The sequence below is a fragment of the Oreochromis aureus genome, linkage group 2 (assembly GCF_013358895.1).
Source record: "Oreochromis aureus strain Israel breed Guangdong linkage group 2, ZZ_aureus, whole genome shotgun sequence".
NCBI classification, from domain to species: Eukaryota; Metazoa; Chordata; class Actinopteri; order Cichliformes; family Cichlidae; genus Oreochromis; species Oreochromis aureus.
The window spans coordinates 16,793,940-16,817,109 of record NC_052943.1 but is presented as its reverse complement, the minus strand read 5'-3'; the positions used below and the strand labels follow the sequence as shown (position 1 = coordinate 16,817,109).

Sequence of the window (23,170 nt, the reverse complement as noted above, 5' to 3'; positions counted from 1 at the left end):
TACTGGCATGAATGGGAATGTCTGATTTGTATTAACAGCTCAGCAGTCACATCTGTGTTTTTCAGGCAACAGCTTTGAACATGACTCAGCCAATCAAAACTGTCTGTTTTCTAACATCTTCTATTACCGAGGTAGTGAGTAAATCAGTATTTCTGTATAGCAGGCAGTTGCTGGGTGCAGTGCCAATGCGTGTGTGAATTACACCCATGCATAAAGCTGTCCTTGTGTCCTGCTGGCCAAGAGCTGCAGGGAAACTGGAAATGATCGTAAATTAAGCAGCACTTGGCTGAAGAAATCATACAAAATCTGGGATTGAAAGGAACATTTGGAATTATTACTAGAGACCATAAAAGGAGTTCCCATGAAGCGAGGAAGGCCAACAAAGGCGGGGTACAGGATATACAGTAGAACAGTGATAGACTACATAACAGACTGGTGGAAGAGACAGAGGAAAGGTCAGATTTGCGATATGTCTCTTCTAGTAACAGTAGTGGTCATAAACTGTTGTTCCAGCTGATGCCTGCCACTAGAGATGAATTATTCACTCACTTGTCAAATCAATAACGACTGGGTCTTTAGTGGCCTACTCTCCCCATGCCCTACTTATCGGTTTTGGGGGGAGAGGACACATCATTTGAAAAAAAAAAAACAAAAGCTTGTGTAGAAAAGATTTTTTTAGTGGTTGGAATTCATTGAAGTGGACATATGGCCCCTCGCCGAGGGAAATTGGCTGTCAATTGTTGCAATTTTAAGGATTGTTTCTGGAAAATTGGGACTTTGAATGAAGAAGCACGAGTTACTAAAAAGTAAAGAAAAAAAATCACCAAAGCTGGATTGAAATGAGCACACACGATTAATATGGCAGTGTTGTTGAAATGGAACGTAGCAAATGGAGGTGGAGAGAAGGAGAGGAGGGGGGTTGCAGGATATGAAGGCAGTGGGTGGGTGGGGGGGTTCTGGCAGGATCAGGGGATGTTGCCATGGCTTTAAGGGCATGGGCATGTTTGGATGGCACAGCCCACCCCCTGCACCTCTGCCTCTGTTCATGTGTCACTCACTGTCTTCCAGGCTGTAATTTTCCATCTACTGTAACAGTCTGGGCACATCGCCACCCAGGGAACTTTTAAAATAAATAAAGAATTCATTAAATAATTAGTATCCCCACAACAATCTCTTTTGTTCTGTCAATCTGAGTGCTCAAAAGTCACCCTGAGAGATGTAGAGAGAAAGAGGGTGAGCCAGTGAGAGAGAGAGGGGGAGCAAGAAATTAGTGGAAAAATCAATTTAAAAAAATTAAAAGCATTGAATTTTTTGAAATGCTTTTTACTTATCCGCCATTGATTACATCTAATTGGACCTCATTTCCTGAAAAACTAGTGTGTGTGCTTGCACGCTGATGCGCATACTTGCATGTACGTGTGTGTTTGTGACACTTCCTAATGGTTGGGTGCATAGATGATAACCACTTGGCTTAGAGACAGACAGATATGAAAGGCTGTCACTCTGAGCAGAGACAGCTATAATGGCCCCATGAATGTCTGTGTGTGCGTCTGCATATAAGTGAATGTGCATGTGTGTGTAATCATAAAAGGGTGATGATAGGGGCCCACACTTGGGGCCCAGCCATGCTTCCTAATCAAAAACTATCTGCTTGCTGGGTGCGCGTGCATTTGTGTGCTTGCTGTGTAGTGATTGCATAGGGTGAGACGGAGCAGAACTACCTCTTTGTCCCCTCCAAGGTTTGACATTGTTGTCCCCCTTCCTTAGCCCAGCCCCTCCTGCCTCCTTGTTGTATGTGAGGTTAGCCGCCTGGAACATCATTGTATTTATGAACAGCTTGCAAAAGGACAAGACAAAATGTGAGCCAGTTATTGACAAAAGACATAAACTCTTGAAGTAACTTAATCACAAAGACCCCTTCAAGGTGAGTCATAACGGGTAGATTTTTATTTATTTCATGAACATAATGTCGACTGCAAATAAAGTCTGGTTATTAGCGAGATTTCAAGCCAATAAAAGATAACTTAAAAACTTATGAAAGATGGTTTGGAGACAAAATGGAGAAGTTAGTATTTGAAGCCTATAAAACGACATACAAACGGCGTTGAAACCTGAGTTCAGAGCTGATTTCAAACACTAACAAGAATTTGAGTGGCCTTTACTTTCAGTAAATGACAAATGAGGTATCTTTAAAATGACTGTGTTGCAACATTACACAGATGCATTCTAATTGTACTTTTATTTCACAGCACAAAATATAATGTACACACTTGTGCCTTACTGTGTGTTTTTAATTGCCTTTTTCTGAAAAATTGATTTAAATTTGAAGGTTGTTTCATTAAAATGAAATAAAAAGTCTCCTAAAACACTAAAAGAACTTTTATAAGGTACGGCAGGCAAATTGTGCTCTGTGCACATTGATATGACTTTTACAGACTGTACTTTTAAGTGCTGGTTACACTGAAGGGATTGTTAAACATCACATTAAACTGTTTTTTCCCCTATTTATGTAAAGTTTTGGAATGTCACCTTTCAGCACTTCTTGGGCAACCAGAGGCACTTGTCGCTTCTGTCACTCCCGTCTTTTTCTTTTCTCTAAGGGACTACATCGAGTCGACATTTCGTTTTTTCTGAAATTAATGGGGAATTAATGATTCCGTTATTCCCCCGCTGTGCGAGGAAGGGGGGCTGGGATTCTTTTTTTAATCGCCCAACCTCTAGAAACTGATTGGAGCAGAAAAAATACGCCCAGTCCCCTTCTGCCAGGCCTCACAATGGAGGCGCTGATTTTTTTTGATAGGGTTCTGTGCTGTCAGGGGGCCAGCTGGAATTAGAAGTGGATTAATAATTTTAAACAAGGCTAAACCGCTTGGACTGTCTGCTCTTTCCAATGCTTAGCCAATGGTCCGTCTGCTCCCTGACCACATCAAAACAATCTAAAAACACTATATCTTCCTAATGAAGAGGGTTGGGTTTAGTTTATGGGCTTGAGAGAACATGAAAACATGCTTATTTAGACAGATTTCATGAGGTTCTAAGTCTTAGAACAAGCTGGGATTATTGTGAACGCTCTGAAATCACCAGAACAACATCCTTAAAAGAGAAGCATTGCTCTAACATTATGAGTAAAGTCAGAATTCAGTAGCCTTAACTCTTCTGTTAACTTAGTAGTTAATCAGCATTTCTCCAGTTTATCTTCCGCTTTTCTTCTTTTTGATTAAGTAAATAAGTTTTCTTTGTATTGAGAGTTTATATTGAATGTGTGATGAAACTACTTAAACTCTGCAAGTTGCCTCCCAATACCATATGAAAAAAAAGTTGCTGCTTGGAGTTGAGATCCAGTGGCCAGAAAGCTTAGACCACCAGAATGGTGACCTCGGTCCGAGAAAAGATTAGGTTTAGCACCTGTGGGAGTTTTAAATGGTGAGACGCAAGGATTTGGGGGGTATTTGGAATGATCTCAAAGCAGACGTATTACCAGCTGATTTTGGGTATAGTAAAGCCTGACAAATCAGACCCTGCTGGTGACATCTCTGAACCATGTCTCAGTAATCCCCATGTAATTTATGTGTGTGCTCGAGTATAAGTTTGTGTGTCTGTGCATCTGTTTGAGGGACCAACAGGAAAGGTTTGGCTTTGGTTATGTATGTGGGACTGGGGGTATCTTCTGGTGGCATGATTGGGCAGAAAGGGCACTCAGTAATGATATTTTTCCTCCAACTGGTACTCCCCTCTCAAAGGAAGCTGAGAAAAAGGTATTCTAAGGGGCCTAGCCAGGAGAAGCCAGACTGCGGTGCACTGCACAAGTCGATTCCTTTTTACGGTTTTGGATCTAAATTAATTTACACTGCTTAATTCGAATAGGACAAATGCGCCTACGGAAAGATAAAGCACAGAGCAAAACAGGAATAAACTGGGCAAACTGAATATAGCATAAATCCATACTTTTTTCTTTTTAATTCAGTCATTATAAAAATGTTCTGTGAATGTAGCAGGAACATTAGCCCCCTTCTGAGCTATTATCTTGGCTGTCTGGTGTTGCAATTTTACACTCCACTGATTCTGACAAGCAGTACAGAGTCTGCCTGCCCCAGATTTCACCTTATTTAGGTAATACAGGAAAAAAATCATTCCCAAGACAAGGTAAATTAAACTGGGTATTGGACTGGCACACTGTTGCCAGTTTCAATTAAAAAAAAAAAAATCTAAACAAAACACCATGTAAAGTTTACTGTATATGCTTGAAACTAAATTAACATTAACACAGGTTTTACTCTATTTCATAAAACTGCACATTTTGCATCAAACTCTTACCTAAAAATGCCGCTTATATATTCATACGTCAGTTTTCCCCCCAAAATGCGAAGTTTGCTCACTTATTTGTTCAGATTCTTTTCTTTTAAGATTTTATTTTTTTAAACCTCTTTTCAAGGCGTGAACTTGGTCGTTGAAGTCTGAGTTAGTTCACAGTGTCACGTCTTATAATATCATCTTTTACAACAGCTTCCATCAGCCTTATTTCCAGTGTATGCACGGCTGCGCTGTAAGTGTAACTGACAGACAGGAGAGGTTTTTACATTATTTATGCTTCGGAAGAATGAAAACAAAACGCCTGCGTAGTAAGGTTTCGCAGTATTAAACTTCTTGCCGACCTGCGGCGCAGCTTGAGTTACAGCCCCACACCCTTTTGTTTTATTCAGAGGAGAAATCTATCTAAATTACGTTATCTTTATTTTACGCTTAAAAAAAAATGAAATAATCGCGTTTAAACAATGAATTGCCGACGAAAAACACCACAAAGTACACTGATGGAGTTAAAAAGTCTCGATTCGATTCTTGAATTGTTGTTGTTGTTGTTTCTTTTTTTTTAAATCGCGCCATATTAACCCTTTAACGACGAAATTTGTCTGTTATTTAAGTTTCACTAGCGATTAATTAAAATGGAAAGAATTTTCTTGAAGGGTTCCCCTCTTCTGACATTGACCGCGTTTTAAATGAACTCGGTTTCCTTGACTTCACCGCTCCCAAATCTCTCAAGAACAAGACAAGTGGGTCGTTAATAATTTGACGTGCGTACATTTTCTTTTTCTATTATTTGGAGTTGCGCAATGGGGGAAGAAGAAGGTCACTGCAAGCTGGAAAACACGGGCCTTGTAGTTTCTTTTGTTTTAAATGCGCTCAATCCGACCGTTTAAGTAAGCAGAGAAACATATGATTTAAAATTATAATCAACTCATAATAATATTGATCATATTATTATTATTATTATTATTATTATTATCATTATTAATAGTGATAATGATAATAATAACAGTAGTAGTAATCGGATAATGGACAAATTGCTGTTGTTTATGCTGTTGTTTGTGTCATTAATAGAATATGAATCTAATAATATTATGTTAACACTTGCACAGTTGGCTTATTACTCTAATTCAAATATGTTGCATTGTAAGGCCTGTTAAATATATTTAGCTTCATGCATATTTATATACCTATGTTTTTGCAAGTTGGGCAGATGATAAAAATAACAAAATTGGGAAGAAATTGTTTATTTAGTAAAACAAAGAAAGGAAAAACTTAAAAAGTACTGTTATTGTTGGAGCAACAAGTCAAAGTTTCCACTTGTTTGGGGCCTGTGCTGAAGAACTCTGGGGAGAAGTTTGAAATTTCACTAGGCCTGCTAAGCCTCACTCTCTCCATTAGGAGACTAATGTCACAGAGATAGAGAGTTCATTTCGAAGATACTAATAAAATAGGTATTTACCGTTGTTCTATTTGAGTATTTTGCAAGCTCTCAAGGTTTTATAGTAGATAATGCACAATATAGTTGACCTGTCGCTCACATGACCACAGATCTCTCTGGGTCTGGTATTTTTCATGATTTTTTTTAAAGCTGAAACTCAAAACCACTACCATACTGGTTTACATAACACACAAGGATATATTGGCCTGTTTAGAACTATAAGGTAACTACAAATGGCTCCAAGTGCAGTGCAGCACACACTTTTGCAATGCTTGTGGAAAACAAAGTCCCCTCTCTTTTGTTACTGGTCCTCAGACAACAATTGAAACAGGAAAAGCAATTATTGAAGAGATTGTCCCACAGGCTCTGAAAAGCTATCAGCATGAGGGTTGGGATTGGCTTGGGGGACACCTATGGCCCCATGCATTATCCTGGCATGAGGTCGCTTTGGCAATCGCCTGCCAATTTCCACCAGCACCTGGCTTTCCCATCCCTCCCCCCTTCATCATGCCCTCCTACCTGGTTCCTTTTTCTCCTCCTACACCTCCTCCTCTCTCTCTCAAAAAAAAACCCCCAACAAAAAAACCAAAAACCTGTGCGCCTGTTATTGTCCCAGGATGGGGACCATTAATAGAACAACAAAAAGAAGAAAAAAATCTGTACTGTTTGCTGAGTATGACAAAGTTGAAGGCGTGTAATCACACTGCATTGTTTCCCATCATGATGGAATTGATTGTTGATACTTCTGGGGGAGAAAATCTCTTTGACTTAGCTTTGATAGAGTAGTTAAACACAGAAATGTGAAAATACCTGCAAACCAAAAAACTGCAGAGTGTATATCTAATGCTGCGAAAATATGAGCCAGTGGTGTACTGTTTGGCCAAAAGGCACAGTTGGAAAGCAGAGCCTAGATTAGCGGAAAAGTGGGAAGAAAATAACTGGTGCTATGTCTAACACTTTTTATTATGGCTGTTGAAAACCTGTATAACACAGCTGTTGAATATAACTCTCTTTTAGCACCAGAACCCCCGCCACCCACACAAAAACCTGGTCTTTCCCTGTTAGCCAAACACATCTTATTACAATAAGATCACCTCTGATCATGGGCTTACAAGAGCTAACAAGGGCCAGGGCATTGCATATGAAAATCCAGATTGCATTGTTGTTGTAATAGATTCAGCCTTATGCTTGCCATTGTGTGTCATGCTTCCTCTCTTTACTTATATTCATCATTACAGCAGTCTCTGCTGCTGGCATAGCACAGATGTTAGCTCATACTAAAACACTGGTTCCTATCCTTAACCCTCTTGAATGACTGCTGCAAATGCAAGGAATGACACCTATTGTTTCCCTCAAAACACAATATTTTTCATATTTTTGGTGTTTTTCTTTCCTTGACTCTCACAGAACCTCAAATATATTTTGTGTATATGTTTATGCTTTATATATACCTTGGTCCCTTTTCATTGTTATTCTCTTTGCAGGAATGTGTCTGCAATTGTGTGTGCACATTTGGAAACCTGCTTTAAAAGATGCATGCATGGAGGGTGAAGATTATTTTTGTTTCACAGAAGGCACATTATAGCACCATGGTAGTCATAACCAGACCAGGTCTGTTCATCTCACACAGTTAGGCCTAGTCTTTAAGGAAATAGACTCCAGTCAGTGTTCTTGGTTACTAGTAACTGGCAATGTTGACCGTCAGTCCTGATCATATTTGAAGCATATAACAAATATAAAAGAAAAAGTAAAGCAAAGTCAAGTTGGGTTAAAAAAATCACATAAAATAATCCTGATTTAAACCCTTTTACAAAAAGCAGAATTCCCCCCTGAACAACATATTGCCTACATTCTTCTTCAAATGCAATCTATTTGTCATGGTGACACTAGTTATCATGTTATGTTTCCTGAATTTAAATCACAAAGATTGTTTTCAGTCTTTAAAGGTGAATATACTCTATTTCTAAAAATAAAAAAGCAGGTCAACCCCCACCGCCTGCCTGAATGGGAAGTTGCGGGAAAAAAGTAGTCATCCTTCATTGTTTCTTCCTTTGTTTTTCTGATGCCAGAAATCATGTAAACACGTGCTGAGGCTGTGGCGGGATGTTGTTCATGGTGCTATCCCTGCCTCATGCATATCCATAACGGATTAAAGATTGCGCAGACATTATGCAACTAGATCTCCCCCTTTTATGCATTGATTGGCATTTCTGGGACACAATTGGTATTGTTGTTTGTTTTTATTTACTTCTTCGTCTATCTCTATATCTATCTCTCTATCTGCGCAGCACCAACCTTCAACATGTGGATGTTCACATTAAAACCCATGTGCGCCCTGCGATTGCTCTGATGTTCCACCAGCAAACTTAAGAGCGTGCAGCCGCTCAGGGCATTGCGCAAGCGCGAACAAAATCGCCGTGAGAGACGATGAATGAGCTCTTTAAATAATGGAAAGACGCTCTCCAATTCTAATTCATTGTCTTAAGAAGGGGGCTAAATTAACGACATTGTCATTTTTATTTGAAGAGAGCAATGAATATGTGAGCGCAGCTGTCCGTCCCCTCGGGGGAGAACCCGTCCTTTGGGCTTGAGTCTGTCTTGTGCTCAAGTTTAAAAAGAAAAAAGTTTGTTGGAGATGCTGAATCACGCGTTTAATGCGATCTGAACTAATTGTAGCTTTTTGTTGACTCTGCAGGTGATGTAAAGGCCAAATATAATGGCCGCTTTGGCTTTAATTAACGATTTAATTGCAGGTGGTGAGAGTTAAGGGCACACACTGTTTAACGGTTTAAGTGAACGTCAGCATTACACCTTTTTTCAATAATATGCATCTCAGCGATTCATAAAACTGCTCTCGCTTCCTCAAGGGAGAGCATTTAGGGAGAGGCTTGTTATTGCTCCTGTTTGGGAGGAAGCATCACAACCGCAGCGTTCAGGGCAGAGCAACGGGTCATTAAATGGATGTCAATTGCTCATTTACCCATTTGCCACCTCTCAAAAGTGTTGAAAATATATCTGTCAAAAGACAAACGCAAGGCACAATTGCCGAACATCTGCTTTTCTGAATGAACGTTTGCCAGAGACCTTACTCCAGGGACCTATTAGCTTTGATTCCTGCGCCCGCTCTGATAAGGAATTCATCAAGTTTCTGACACCCTGCCAGATGTTGGGGAATTGCCGCTGTCTCCTGTTGGACATCCTGCTAATGGATTGTCTTTCAGCTCACAGCATAATAGAAATGTTATTCGAAAGAATGCTTTGTTTATCTTGGAGGGAGGTGTCTAAGAAGCCTCGAAGTAAATTTTATTTCGAATTATAATCCCCAGGTGCGTTTTTTAGGCAATTTGTTGCTGCTGTCAAAGTGTGAGACGCTTTAGAAACTGAACTTGGTGAGCAACTTATTTTATTTTGCGGGTTTTGTTTTTTCTTTTGTGGAAATGACAGGCCAGCAACTTTCACTCATCACCTCGTGCGACACAGTGTCAGGGGCAAATAAATCGTCACGAAATGTGCATTAGGTGAGCGTCCAACCTAGCCTAGTGTCAGTGAGTTGAAGGATAATTGAAGGCAAACACAATGCCATTGTGTTCAACAGTTTCCATCACAAAAGCCACAAAACACCTTAAGATATAAAGAAACACGTGGACTAAGGCAGCTTGCGGATGCATATTCAGCACCCTGCCGAAGGTGAAACAACCTTCGATTATTGGCAAACACATTAACTTCAGCACAAAAGGAGGCTCTTAATTATCAGATGTATGCAACTGATTGTTTATGAAGCTATATGCAGCCGTGTGCTGTTACAAATCTGTTTCATTTCAATCTCTAATTGTCACGCTGAGTTTAGAGGCATTGTTCTGGTTAACCGTGCAGTCTTAATGCCTTCATTAAAAAATATAAATATCAGCAGTGTCAGATTTTTCGTTTCTGTATGCGGAGATGGAAACCCTCTTATTTCACTCACATTCATATCCTCACACAGAGAAACAGTACACACTGCCATTCTCAGTGCAGTTATTCCATGATACTTCAGTTTTGGGAGCATCCCGTTAATTAAGGAGTGATGGGATAAAACCTGAACATGTATCAGCAAAGCGGTCATGTGCAGATGTGCAGGCGCTGTCTCCGATACAGAGTATCCCAACTGCCGTGCTGCTGTGCCTTTGAGCAAAATAAAATACACCCTAAGTTATTAAACAGCCTTGTGCCAGATAACCCCTTGCTTAAAGTGTCGAATAAAAGCTAATAATAGCCTTGCATCTTCAGTTCTATCTTTTAACCCACTAACTGACTTACTTTTGAATTGATCGAAATTCATCTTTGCACTTTGTGCCCAATAATGACTTAATTTTCAGTTAGCGATAAATCAGCTACTGTTTTTCTCCTTTTTCTTTTAAAGATCACAGCCTCCGTTGCGTGACAAAAGGCGTTTGGGACCTGCTTGTGTCAGTTTATCCTCTTAGAGCGAGCTCTCCCGCTTAGCCAGCAAATACTCTGCTACTGAGAAGACCGAGGAAGGTAAAGGGGTTGGGGTTGACCAATCAATCCGATATAAAACTTCAGCGGCATGCGCAAGAGAGACATACGTCTCAGTCCATTTTTTCCCCTGCAAAATGCACCCCCGCACCCCCCATCCCCCACCCCCTCCGCCTCCGATCCCTTCCTCCCCCACCACCACAAGAAGACTCTAAGCGTAGAGATTATAGGCTGCTGCACGCTGCCAACAGTCAGCTGCCATCCTCCGGGTGCACACACTGGAGCCCAGTACGGCAATCCATAAGATAACCCATGATGAATGAGCAGGCTAATTGAGAGCCAGTTGTTGTCTGCTACAGTGGGACATTGTTGTTATACAGCCGGTAGTCTTTACACAACTGCATCCACGTGACCATCACTGCTTTCTAATCCATTGAGAACCCACTAGAAAAAAGCCTTTCATGTTTTTTCCTCCGTCTGGATTGAATCGTCGGTACCGAGTTCTCATATAGTGTGGAAATGATGGCTTGTTTTAGGAAACAGCTTTAATGCACCTTATTGGCAAGCTGCATTTTAATTGCAGAGTTAAGCTCACCCCTACATTAATGACCCAAATTCACATGAATGTGCCTTTTAATTGCACGTAAACTGGGGTGTGATTAACGCTTAAATGTAGATATATGAAAGTTGTGTTTATTTCCTCGTGGTATGCTTTCTTTACCCTTATCACGGTCACCTGCTGCGGGTCAGAGCGCAGCCACGTCTGTGTTTAGGACATCTCAAATCCGCGCGTAAAAATGCAACCTTCGTGCGAGCCGCCGTGCTTCGGAGAAAGCCGGGTCTCGGTTATTTGACGTCACGGTGTCTGAGAGGAGCAACTTGAAATGTGCGACTAGACTAGCTGGGAAGGGAGGGAGGAAAGGGTAGGAGGGGGAGGCAAGGAGGGAAGGGGTGAAAAGAAATGAAATCAAACCAAATGCGAAGGGTGCGCTTGCGCAAAAGTAGAACAAAACAGAATTGGAATCAGTTTCTCAATAACTGTTTATAGCTGAAAAATACTGTGTGGTGGGGGTTTAAAGTACCCCTCTGTGTCAGACTTACCGGGAAGTAAAGTCGTCAGATTACACCAGTCATCCAGACAGAGCAATAGGAAATGCGCATTTGTTGTTGTCTCTTATATTTTAAAGCGCTGAATAAATTCCTATTTATTATACGGGGCTTTCCCGATGTGTGCATGTGCACTTGTTGTAATTCAGACAGATTTTTTCGCCGTTTAAATGCTTATTATGGCGCCTATTGATGTGTGTTAACTCCTTTGGTTGTTTTTTATGTAGCTGTGCCTTGTTCGGGTAGTGGGAGACGCTGAGGCACTGCCACTTTTGGCAACGATTCCTGCTCCACTTTCACGGTCACACAGTGTCCTCAGTTGCCCGTCTTCCACTCTGCATGCTAGGATTATTATATGGTTGGTTTTTTTTCAATCACTGTAAGCAGTCATTGAAGAAGAAGAAAATAAACTTTACATTTGCAGCTTTCATAGTCATAAACAGATGCCTTACCGGCCTTTCTAAAGTCCCTACACACTGCCAAGAAGTGGTCCTTCAACTTCCTCCCCCTAGGATTTCCATTGAACACATACACACACACATACGCAGACACACACACACACACACACACACACACACACACACACACACACACACACACACACACACACACACACGGCCAAGATACTAAGATGGCGCCTTAATCAGTGTCAAGTTCAAGTGACTCCTACTAAATAGCATGGCAAGCAGTGTCGGTAATATGCGTTAACATGCAGGGTGCAGAACAACATGCTGGTAATAATCAACGGCGCAGTCTGAAAGTCGCTTTTCATAATGTTTTGTTTAATTTCAGTCAAAATTTCCGTTCACATTTCTTCATAAATAGTTGGTAAAATAAATCAACCAACATACAGTAGCCTAAAAAGTACAAGGAACGTTTGACTCTGGTAGCTATAGGCTAACGCATAGGCCTGCTGTTGTAACATGGTTTGCCTCGATGTGGCACAGTGACACAGTTCATCAGTAAAACATTTTTGCTCTTCAGGAATAACTTGGAGTGTGACCCATTTCTCCCAGAAAGTGTTACAACATCACATTCTAGCTGTGTTTATACATCAGATATTATTCTCTGACCTCTGGACATGGGGCAGAAAGGTGGTGGGAATAAGAAAAAGTACTTCTTTTAAATTAAGGTATAGAAAATAGCATATAAAACATATATTCCTTAAATTATTTAAATAAACTTATTTCATATATCACTGTCAAGAGGTACCGTTTTTACATTTTATTTTAAAAGTAGTGCTGGTGGTCTGAAATTGTTCTCATATGAGTACAATATACTTTGTGTATGCATAATATTTAATTCTTGAGAATAGGTTACAATGCAATGCTGTAACTCTTTTTGCCACTGAACGTGTTCTCCCCAACCCACATAGATCTAGAATTCCTTCCACTAAATTTTGTTAAACACAAAAATGTCATCTTGACAAGTTATTCACACAAAACAAGCAAATGTGTAATCAAACTGCTCTATATGCAACACCACAACAAATAACACGCTTAGTTTCACAGAATTACATTTAAAACAATGCAAGCTGACAGACAAAAAAACCTTTTTTATTTTTGAAGATACTGTGTTGTGACAGTTCCATTGTTGCCGATGCACACATTTAAACATACTTGCACAAAGACACTGCTGGAACTAGAAAGGTTGCCATACTGGCGCATATATTTCGGGTCTTGACCCCAATTTGAAATACTCAAAATGCTGTCACCTTGATTTGGAAATCATGACTTCGCACACTCTAAGACCTGTAGTATAGGAGTGCAATAGGCTGATGGGTTCATTCTTTTCTCTTTTTTTTTCTTCTCCCAATACTGAGTTTATGCTAAGATTGACATCTAGTTCTGATTCTATAAAAGTAAAATACACAAAAAGTTTAAATTTAACCAAAAATAAAGATATCAACAGAACCGTTTTATAGCTTCTCAGCTCAACTGAACTCAGCTCTACAAAGTCAATGATTTTACATGTCAATGGTCCCATAAACAAAATAAAAGTGACGGAAATATCTGCATTATATATAGACAAATTCATAATATTCATATAGATGATTTAATTAATCCAAATAAGACACATGTAGGCCTATTGGTTAAAAAGGAAAAAATAAAACAACAACAAAAAACAGAAGGATACAATCGCGATGTTGGAGCTTTAGAGTTTATCATTTGTTCCATGTTAAGCTGGTTATGACCAAAACTGTACAGTTCTTGTTAGAAAACATTTCCATAAATATCATTTAAGTTTCAGAACTTATACCCATAATTAAATTACAAATTGATAAATATGGCATCATGGATATGTATTTACAACGGTATTAACAAAAGGCAACGTTATATTCAACGGTAACAATCGTAACCTAATACCACATTTCTCCACCTGAAAACGGACGTTGACAACAGATTCGACCCCATCAAACAAGGAAATACATTCACGAGATAATATTTAGTTATGATTTTTTTTTTCTGTGTTCAAGTTCATGACAAAGACTTTGGCACGTTTCTTAAGACTGTTTGAAGTTTCAACAATCAATTGAAGAGGCGACAATAGAGCGTCACCGTTATATAAAACAGCGTGAAATAATCTTCCTTTTTTATTCTTTTTTTTTAAATAAAAATTTGAGAAAATACATAAAATGAAAAATAAAACATTTTTTTCTGAAAACTGTAAACTAAAAGATAAAAAAACATTTATTTATATTGAGAAAGTATAGCGTTTATTTATTCGTGATTTACTTGATTTCCTCAAAACTGCGGAATAAAAGTCAAATTTCGTGATCCTGAGAACGGACGTGGCCTGCTTGGTGCTGGCTTTTGCTCTCATCTCCTGCTGTTGCTCTTGTTCCAATTCCATTCGCGTGTGTTTGCGTGTGTATCTGATGCTGTGTGTGTGTGTGTATGTGTGTGGAGTGAAAATGAATAGTTTTTTTTTATGTTTTTTTTTTCTCCTCATCCTCTTGGTCCACATTGAGAGGGAATTTGTTCTTCTGACTTCAAACGTACCATTCATTAAAGTTGGGTGCCAGTCCTTCGCTGTGACCAGACGTGTTTTGTACGGCTGACGGCGGCGTTTTTGTCGGGTCCTCAGTGCTGGCTGAGACCAGGACTGGCGGTGTGGACGACTCGTATCCGGAGCTTGCTGCTGGAGACGATTCAGATCCTTGAGACTCATGAACCTGCAAAACATGGGGACACGAGCACTGAGTTACTGAGGCTGTCATTGTAAACGGTGACCTTTAAGTGTCTTTATGGAAGGAGGCTGAACTTAAATGCGGATTAGCTCTGAGTTTTATGGGGCAACTGTAATGGTAAACAGGCAGCAAACGTGAAACAGGCGAGCTTCTGGACTGCATAAAAATATCCGCATCAACATACTGTTAAAGTTTATATAAAAATAGGTTTTCCCAAAGTACTAGATGGTTAAAATATATTTTTTTTAAAAATTGGTTATTGCTAGCGGATATTTATAGAAGACGGCTATGTTAAAGAAAAACACAAATCAAAATCCATCATCAGAGAACAACAACAAAGGGGGAGTTTTTTAAACTACTAATCATTTATTCTTTTAGCTATTTAAAATCAAGAGTCGCTAACACACTAATTGTGATTGCACACCATTTTTTGTACCTTTTTTTGCAGTGTGACTGGGCTAGCCTGTAACATCTTAAAGAAAAGCCTGAAGTTGTGATGGTCTCTGTCTGTGGTAAAGGAGGAGGGGTGGCGTGTGTGTGAGTGTGTTAATGTGTTTAAGGAGTAATGAAGACGTTAATTACCTTCATGTGTTTCCTGAGAGAGCTAGGGTGTGTGTATGACTTGTCGCACACTTTGCAGATGTATGGCTTGTCTGATGTGTGCACATGCATGTGCTTTTTCCTGTCGCTGCTGTTGGCGAAGCGTCTGTCACAGCCATCAAATTCACACTTAAACGGCTTCTCACCTGGAGGATTAAATACACATCGTGAATTACCCCTCAATGGCCCGCACAAACAAACCCCCATTGTAACACCGACTGTAAATCCGAAGACAGAAGATGTAAATTGTCTGCAGCCTATTATATAACAGAGTAACCTACATTTTCGGGGCGACATGGATACTGCTCCACTACTACACACTGCTCTGTCAGGCTTTATTTATTCAAGAGGCCTGCTCCTTCATGCTACTACTGGCCTCCTCAGTGCGTGTGCTCTTGTATAGTAAACACTGAATCAACAGGGCATTCTGTACCGTGCACTGGCTGAACGAGAGCGACAATTATGAACGCAGCCAGAAATTGCTTACTTGTAATGATGTGTTCAAAAAGCACACGAGCCCCGCGTCTGCCCGAAGCACTAATATAGCAAATGCACTGAAAGTTTGGCGTAAAGTAAATGAAGTATCTTTTGGACTGGCACAAAACTTCTCAGGACAAAAGCTGAGAGAATTAACGAGGCTGAACACCACAGCAAAGTTTCACAGCACTGTAGTTTATGCTCTACTGTGGAAACATTATCCAATCGGTATATTTTCAAATAATTTCGAAAAAGGAAACTGGGAGCTTATCGCCATTAGAAAAGTTGGTCCAATTTCTGAAAAGGACCTCGTAAACAATAACACAACAACATGCACGTTTATATTTGGAACACTGAAGCACGGGGTCTATTTAAAAATAGGCTCACTTTCTATATTTTTTACATAATGTTAAAATGCTGTTGGTGCCTACCTGTATGTGTTCTTTTGTGTATTTTCAGGTTTTCCGATCTGGCGAATATTTTCCCGCATCCGGGGAACGGGCATGGGAACGGTTTCTCGCCCGTGTGCACACGGATGTGATTGACGAGTTTGTACTTGGCCTTAAAAGATTTCCCTTCTCTCGGGCAGTCCTCCCAGAAGCAGACGTGGTTGCTCTGCTCGGGGCCGCCGACGTGCTCCATGGACACATGAGTGACCATCTCGTGCATGGTGCTGAAAGTCCTGTCGCAAGTCTTTTTGGGTCTGTTCATCTGGTTCTCGTCTATCCATTTGCATGATAATTCTTGCTTGATCGGTTGCCTCATGTATCTAAAGAAGGCTCCCGGACCGTGGTGTGTCGGCACATTCATCCCCATATTCATGTTGATGGGGTGGTTGTAGTTGTGGAGCTGAGCCCCGTAGGGGTCCGTCCGAGGGCTTGCTACAGGACGATACGGATCAGGTCTGCCGAAAATGTCCCCGCGCAAGCCAAGATGCATTTGGCTGTTAACAACATGTCCACCGGATGAAGTGTGGCTCACTCCCTGGTCATGAAGTCCTGGAAACAACAAATGTCCGGGGTTATCGGTGATCCCGGGCGGCCCGTGGAGGCTCCCCGCCGAAGCTGCAAAGATCCCATGCTGGGTGCTCGGAGCTGTGGACTCTCCAACGCTCCGGTTCCGGAAGAGAAAGTCTCGTGTTGAATTGAAAGCTCCCCCGCCGTACGAGCCCACCTGCCCGCCGTGAGAGTGTCCCAGGGCAGCTGCATATCCACTGGCTTGCGGTGTGAAAGCTGATGTCTGGCTGGAAGCGATATCGTGAGCCACGGGGCTGATTTTAAAAGCAGCGGAGTGGGAGGAATCACTGAAGGGATTCAGTCCCAGACTAGGGTCTCTGTTCCCGATTTCGTGGTGCCGCGGCGTCCCGAAGCCCCCCACTCCTAACGATGCAAACTGCGGACCGCTATCAAGAAGCATAGTCATGAGCTTGAAGCAAACTCAGGAGCTGGGAAGAAAAAAACTGAAAATAAAATTAAAATCCAGTTTAGCGGAGCGCGCAAGCTGCACACTGCGCCGAGATGTACCACGTTGCGCGGAAAAATCCAAAAACAACAAAAACAAACCACGCCAAAATGGGGAAAAATCCTATGCAAAGAGTTGGGAGAAAAAACTCCCGTTGACTGCAATCCGTGAGAAAGAGGATCAAACTTCCCCCCCTTACCAGGCGGATGATGTCCTTGGACTGATAAAGTCAATCACTCACTCCCAGAACATAAATGAACTCGGGAGGCAGTGCTACGACGGCCAATCGGCGTTCTGCTACCCCTGTAACACGTGACTGCGACGAAGGGTGGTAATTGGCTTGATTTCTGGTGATTGGCACAGTTTGGTATTGAAGATGGCAGTTCGTCTCAATTGCTTTCATTTGATTGGTTGTTGCAGGCATTATTTTGCAGGTATAACAGAACGCTCTAGCGCAGATCCTGCATGTGTTATGTGGAGCGCATGTCAAATGCAGCCGTACACGAGTTGTACTCCTGATGAAACTCCCAAACAGTTTTAAAGATTCAGAAAAATATATAATCTACAATCTGTAGAGGATATACTAGAAAGTTAACTTTTTGAGCAACCACTTATGGCACTTTTGAACTGAAAATTGTAGTATTAATGAACTTAGAAAAACTAAAATGTTTTAGTAGGTTTTATAGAGTATCTATCTATCTATCTATCTATCTATCTATCTATCTATCTATCTATCTATCTATCTATCTATCTATCTATCTATCTATCTATCTATCAGTGACTTATCCTTTATTTTTTCTCTTTCATGTGACCAGTTTGGCTCTTATTAACTGAAAACTTGAATGTACTTGGCGCAGTTCCAAAATGTGGCTTTCTTGAAGCCGCTTGAAAGGGGAGGGGGGTATTTTTTTTTTTTTTGCAAAAGCTCTATAGGGTGTAAGACGGAGGAATAAAAGACAGAAAGAAAGATGGCAGTAATTGTAATATCCTGAGATTTTTTTGCTCAGCCAAAAAATTCGTGCCATTGAGCAAGTTTCACAGGGCTGCCGCTGACTCGCTGCAGGACACATAAAATCTGATCAAGTTCAGAGACGCGCTGAGTGCTTCAAGCGGCGCTTTTTAACTCCAAGCCTTTCACATCCTTTCCCCCTCAATCTGTCCCAGGAAGGAGCTCACATTCTTTATTTTAGGGGATCTGGGCTAAAAAAAAAAAAAAAAAAAAAAGCGAGAGAAAAAAAGAGAGAAAAAAATCAAATCAGTCCTTCATTCTGTTCTCGCCCTCATCCTACCGCATTCACTCCCAGAACATTTCGTCGAGAAAGAGTTATAGATTGAAAAGGTGAGTTTTCCTACTTATCCGTCGTCTTTCTGTGCTAGAGAGAGAAGAAGAGGCCTGTGTGAACTGCATGCTGTGGAAGTGCTAAAATCTACACTTTATTTAGCCCGTGGAGGTTACACGGGATTTAGTTTTGTTGAAGTGAACCTCGGCTGCTTAGTGTTTAGGCCTGTTACTCATATGTTAATTCAGTTGTTGCAAGAACCCGCAAACCTCAGTTTTTTTCTTTTTCTTTTTCTAACCAGCTCGCATACTAATGCAACAATTGCGCTTTTTGTACATAACGACTCGACAACATAACTCAATAACTTATTTTGAAGGGGGGGGGAGAGAAAAATGAGATTCACTTCATCTTTTTCCTCCATAAGCCGCTCTCTCTCCCTTTCCCTCTCCCTCTCTCTCTCTCAGCCTCTCTCCCTCCCTCTCTCTACTTTTCTTCATCTCTCTCCCTCTCTCTCTCACAACGAAGGGATAGCCTCTCACAGTTTACTCCCCCCTTCATTCTCACACACTCGTCTTCTCATACTGCAACACAGTAAGCGCGTACACACACACACACACACACACACACACACACACACACACACACACACACACACACACACACACACACATAGACAGTGTAAGACGAACACATACACACAGAGAAAAAAAACTCATCGAGATTTATTGCGACCTTTGTGAACTTTCGCAGCGACAAGCAGCCTGTTAAGTTTTCCTAAACTCCCTCCATATTTTATTGGCTCGTTGAAACGTGAAGGCTCCATACACCACTTAAGGTTATGTGCCGTGTATTCGCAAGCCATATTACCGCTATGAAATAATTAAGTGACATGGTTAAGATGAGTCACAAATGTTTGTGAGCCACAGAGCAGCAGCGTAGGCACCGAGCTCTTGCTGAGAAAAAGGGGGGGAGCTGTCATCAGCCAGGCCTAATGTAAAGCAACTGTTGCTTGAGAGTTAAATTTAAAACTACCGCTGATCTCTTCTTGTATCCTGGCATTTGTTGAATATTTTATTATTTAATTCATTGCACGAATGTGGAATTTGACAAGTGGGGACATCAAACACTCATTTACTAATTATTCATGCTCTCATCAAAACAAACATAAAGAGAGTCAGGATTACAAGAGTATTAGGTAGCATTTATATTTATTTTTTTATTTTAAAATTTCTGTTTTGTTCTGTATTTTATCCACGTCTTCTTGCCAGGAAGGGGAACATTGCCCGGGAACGTTACCATTATTATTATTATTTTTAATTATTATTGAACAATAGAAAATGTGGGAACTTTTAAATAGTGGGGAAAGAAACTTTCCAAAACTAATGTGACTGCGGTTTTGCGTATCGTTTGTCTCATGCACACCAGCTTTTTTTACCCCAAAATTTTTAACATCGAGCTCTGCGCTGAGTGGCGTTTTCCTCTCACGTTTGGACGTATCTATTTAATTTAATGTAGGTAAAGCTGCAAATCCATTTTACAATCATACTGATTTGTATATTTAATTTAATATTTTTATATGTTCTTTTTAATTGCCAATTGCATTAAATTCTTAGAGGAATATGCATATATATCATTACTTTGTATTTGGGTGTGTGTGTTTTTATTTATTCTATAGCTAGACACATTTCATCTTCCCCCCTTTTTAAGTATCCGTAATGAAACGTGCCAATTTATTGAAGGCTCTTCTGCAGGACTGCGGTATTTATAATTTGATTATTTAGTTATCTTTCCTGGGATTACCTCACTGGGCGTTGGAATAGCCCATTGGTTATAACATAATCTTCTTCCAACTGAGCATGCGCGTTACCTTAAAAATATCAGAATATTTTAGTGTGCATACCTCTGTGACAGTAGGCCTACTGCTGCTGGAAAAGAGCAGAACATAATCATCACCCTAAATGGTAAACATCTCACATTTATATGTTTATTCTAACTAGATGTGTTAGAGTCAGTAATTATAAAGGATTTTTCCATTGTGTAATTTCGTAAATGACCTAGATGCATGGTAATTCTATTCTTATATAAACCAGTGGACATATCACAGCCCAGTCTTTTTTCTCTCTCTGTGTGTATGTGCGTGTAGCAAAGTTGAGCGATTTTTTTTTAGTCCATGATGTCTGGCCTGTGGCCCACACTATGTTTGGCTGGCTTAGGCCGCTAGTGCTATAGACAAGTTTGTGGACTTGAAATTAACTCAGTAGTGACCAGACAGAAGTATAACCTTAATCGCTCCTAAAAAGGAAAAGCCACAACCGAATGCCACTGTATGTGATCTTGTTTTCAGTATTTACATTTTAAAAGGACAGTAAAGTGATCAATGTATCCCAGAGGCACAGTTACATGGATGATTCTGTGATTCACTGTTTTGGATAAATAGACAATGTGAAGAATGAACTTCCACATTTTGCTGTGGTTGAAATGTGGCATGTCTGTTGCATGATTTATTAAGAAAATGAATTGTGGTGCTTTGTGTGTTGAATAGGGTGCATTCTCTGTCACTTTTCCCACTTCTCTTATATTCGGCGGTGCTTAAAACACTACAGTGGCTCAGGTTTGCATTCACACGAACATCCAGTAAATTTAATAGAGTCTGAGAATAATAGAGGTTCTTTTATTTGTTCCAGTTCTGCTATTTGTCTTCATAACATGTGCATCCACTTATTTTCAGAATGCGTAGTGCTTTCACAAAGCAAAAATTTACATTATGCTTTGTGTTTTCAAACACATGGAGCCTGCAACAAATGCTGTTTTAGTTTTTCCTGCACATGTAGCAGCTGATAATGAGAAGGATTTTCTCATCATATTGCTTTACAATACAAACGGTAATTTAACTGTCTTGTAATATAGAATTTCACAGTGCCTGTATTACATTGATACTAGGCATGTTTTTGTGCTATGCATGTGTTTAGTTTTTTCAATTCTCATGTTTTTCAGTGGCGAAATGTTTCCGCAGTTCCATATTTTCATCATTTATTTCATTACAGGCTCATAACTGTATGTAATACAATAATAACTGTGCAGATCGTTGTATGTGTTTCATAGATTATATGGTCAGTTGGGCCTTGACTGACTACAGCACATGGAGTTTGCCTTCATATGGCTGATGGAGAGGGCTAATTGACTTCTTGCTGTGATTTGCTGGAGCATCTGTCTCCAAATGGACTCATCCCAAACCTGTTAATTCATCTAAATTTCATAAAGTCATGGCAAGACTGTGCACTGCCATCCCTCATCAATTATAATATTTCAGCGCACTCCACACTAATGCATGCAGTTGTTTAAACAGCCACACAAACCCACATACACACGTTCTTGTTACTACAAGAAAACACAAACACAGCTCACACAGGCACGAATGAATATGGATACTTGAAATCATTTTGTTCTTGGTTTCCATTTCAAGTTTTATTTTTATTATTATTATTTTTTTAATATCTTGTGTTGCATTACGGCATTCACCGTGTGTAACGCTAGTGATTTTTATATGGATATATGGACTAGATTAATATAGAAAAGCAGCCATATTATTATAATATAGGCTACAACAAGCTACATTTCATTTTTATATGTGCGTGTGTTTGTGTGTGTGATTGTGCTTGTTTTTCCCTTTTGTGCAAATAGTTTTCCCTAAAAAGGGCCTTATTTGATAAAAAAAATACACTTCTTCTCATCACCATCCAAGGTTGAATTAATTGAACTTGCTGAATTTTCAGTCCAGTCTATAACATTGCTTCGTATACAGCAAGCCTGGAATTTAAACTGGCATTTGACTTGTCTCCCATTTTTTCTCTGCATTGCGCCTTTATAATATATTTGATTCATATTGACTAAGAGCGACTTGGAGCGACTTGGACCTTGTGGCTGTAAAAACTATGCCCTGACATGAATGTTTTGATTGTTGCAAGTGATATTTTACATGCAGCAGTCACCAGAATTTCATCTGCCTTGTCAAACAGCCAACATAAACCAGACTTATAAGGCTGCAGGGCTGGAGGAGATTTCAGATGTCAAAATGCTTACATTTCTTACAAAGTAGATATTTGAACTGAAGTTTTGTACATTTACATGCAATTTCCAAATTAGTCGTTTGTCGTAATAATATTGCAAAGCGCGTAAAGCAACATTGCAAAGCCCCAACTAAATAAACACTGTTTACTGTTGTTGCCATTGCTTCTAATTTTATGATTTATTGTTTGAAGGTAACCTCTCGCAATATTTATCTCATGAAATTAAAAATTTGTTAAATTTATATGTCATATTTAAAGCAGATACACTCACTAACTGAAGAGCTCACATTTGCTTGCTATAGCACAGAAATGGGACAAATATTAAAAAGGCCTATTAATTGTTAGATATGTGTAAGCCTTTGTCTCACACTTAACTTGCTGAAAAGGTGTATCTGAACAGCCTCAAAATCAGCATATGAAGATAAGTCCTAAATGTGCAGCTACTCTAAACAGTTTTCCTTTTTTTCCTGTAAATGAGGAACAGGGGTTATTTGAGGTCTCTCAGGCTTTTATGCCATCTGAATATCAGATTGGAAACTTTCGGTTTATTGGCCTTTAACCCTTGATTATTTTCGGAAATGCATCAGGTTAAAGGTTGATAAACATGAGCGTCCATTACAATCCTCACGGAATTAGACCAGTTCTGGGAATGTCTACTATTTTCCAGCACTTAATGTCAAGTGGGCCCCTTGCTTTGTCTCTGCATAGGACCCACTGCAGGTGACGTCAGAAAGTTTTTTTTTTTTTTTTTTTTTTTTTTTGCACGTTG

The 23,170-nt window shown here is 40.0% G+C and overlaps 1 protein-coding gene and 1 long non-coding RNA gene across 2 annotated transcripts in view; one reads left to right on the top strand and one right to left on the bottom strand.

Moving 5' to 3' along the window:
- LOC120442708 overlaps positions 1 to 23,170 on the top strand; it is an 83,036-nt gene that overhangs the window by 29,056 nt on the left and 30,810 nt on the right. The window lies entirely within an intron of this gene.
- On the bottom strand, positions 12,095 to 17,257 carry zic3 (zic family member 3 heterotaxy 1 (odd-paired homolog, Drosophila)). Its single transcript, XM_031736396.2, has 3 exons — positions 16,025 to 17,257; positions 15,099 to 15,262; positions 12,095 to 14,501 (listed from the first exon to the last, which is right to left on the bottom strand). The coding sequence occupies exons 1-3, from the start codon at positions 17,013 to 17,015 to the stop codon at positions 14,319 to 14,321; spliced, it is 1,338 nt and encodes a 445-aa protein (XP_031592256.1). The 5' UTR covers positions 17,016 to 17,257; the 3' UTR covers positions 12,095 to 14,318.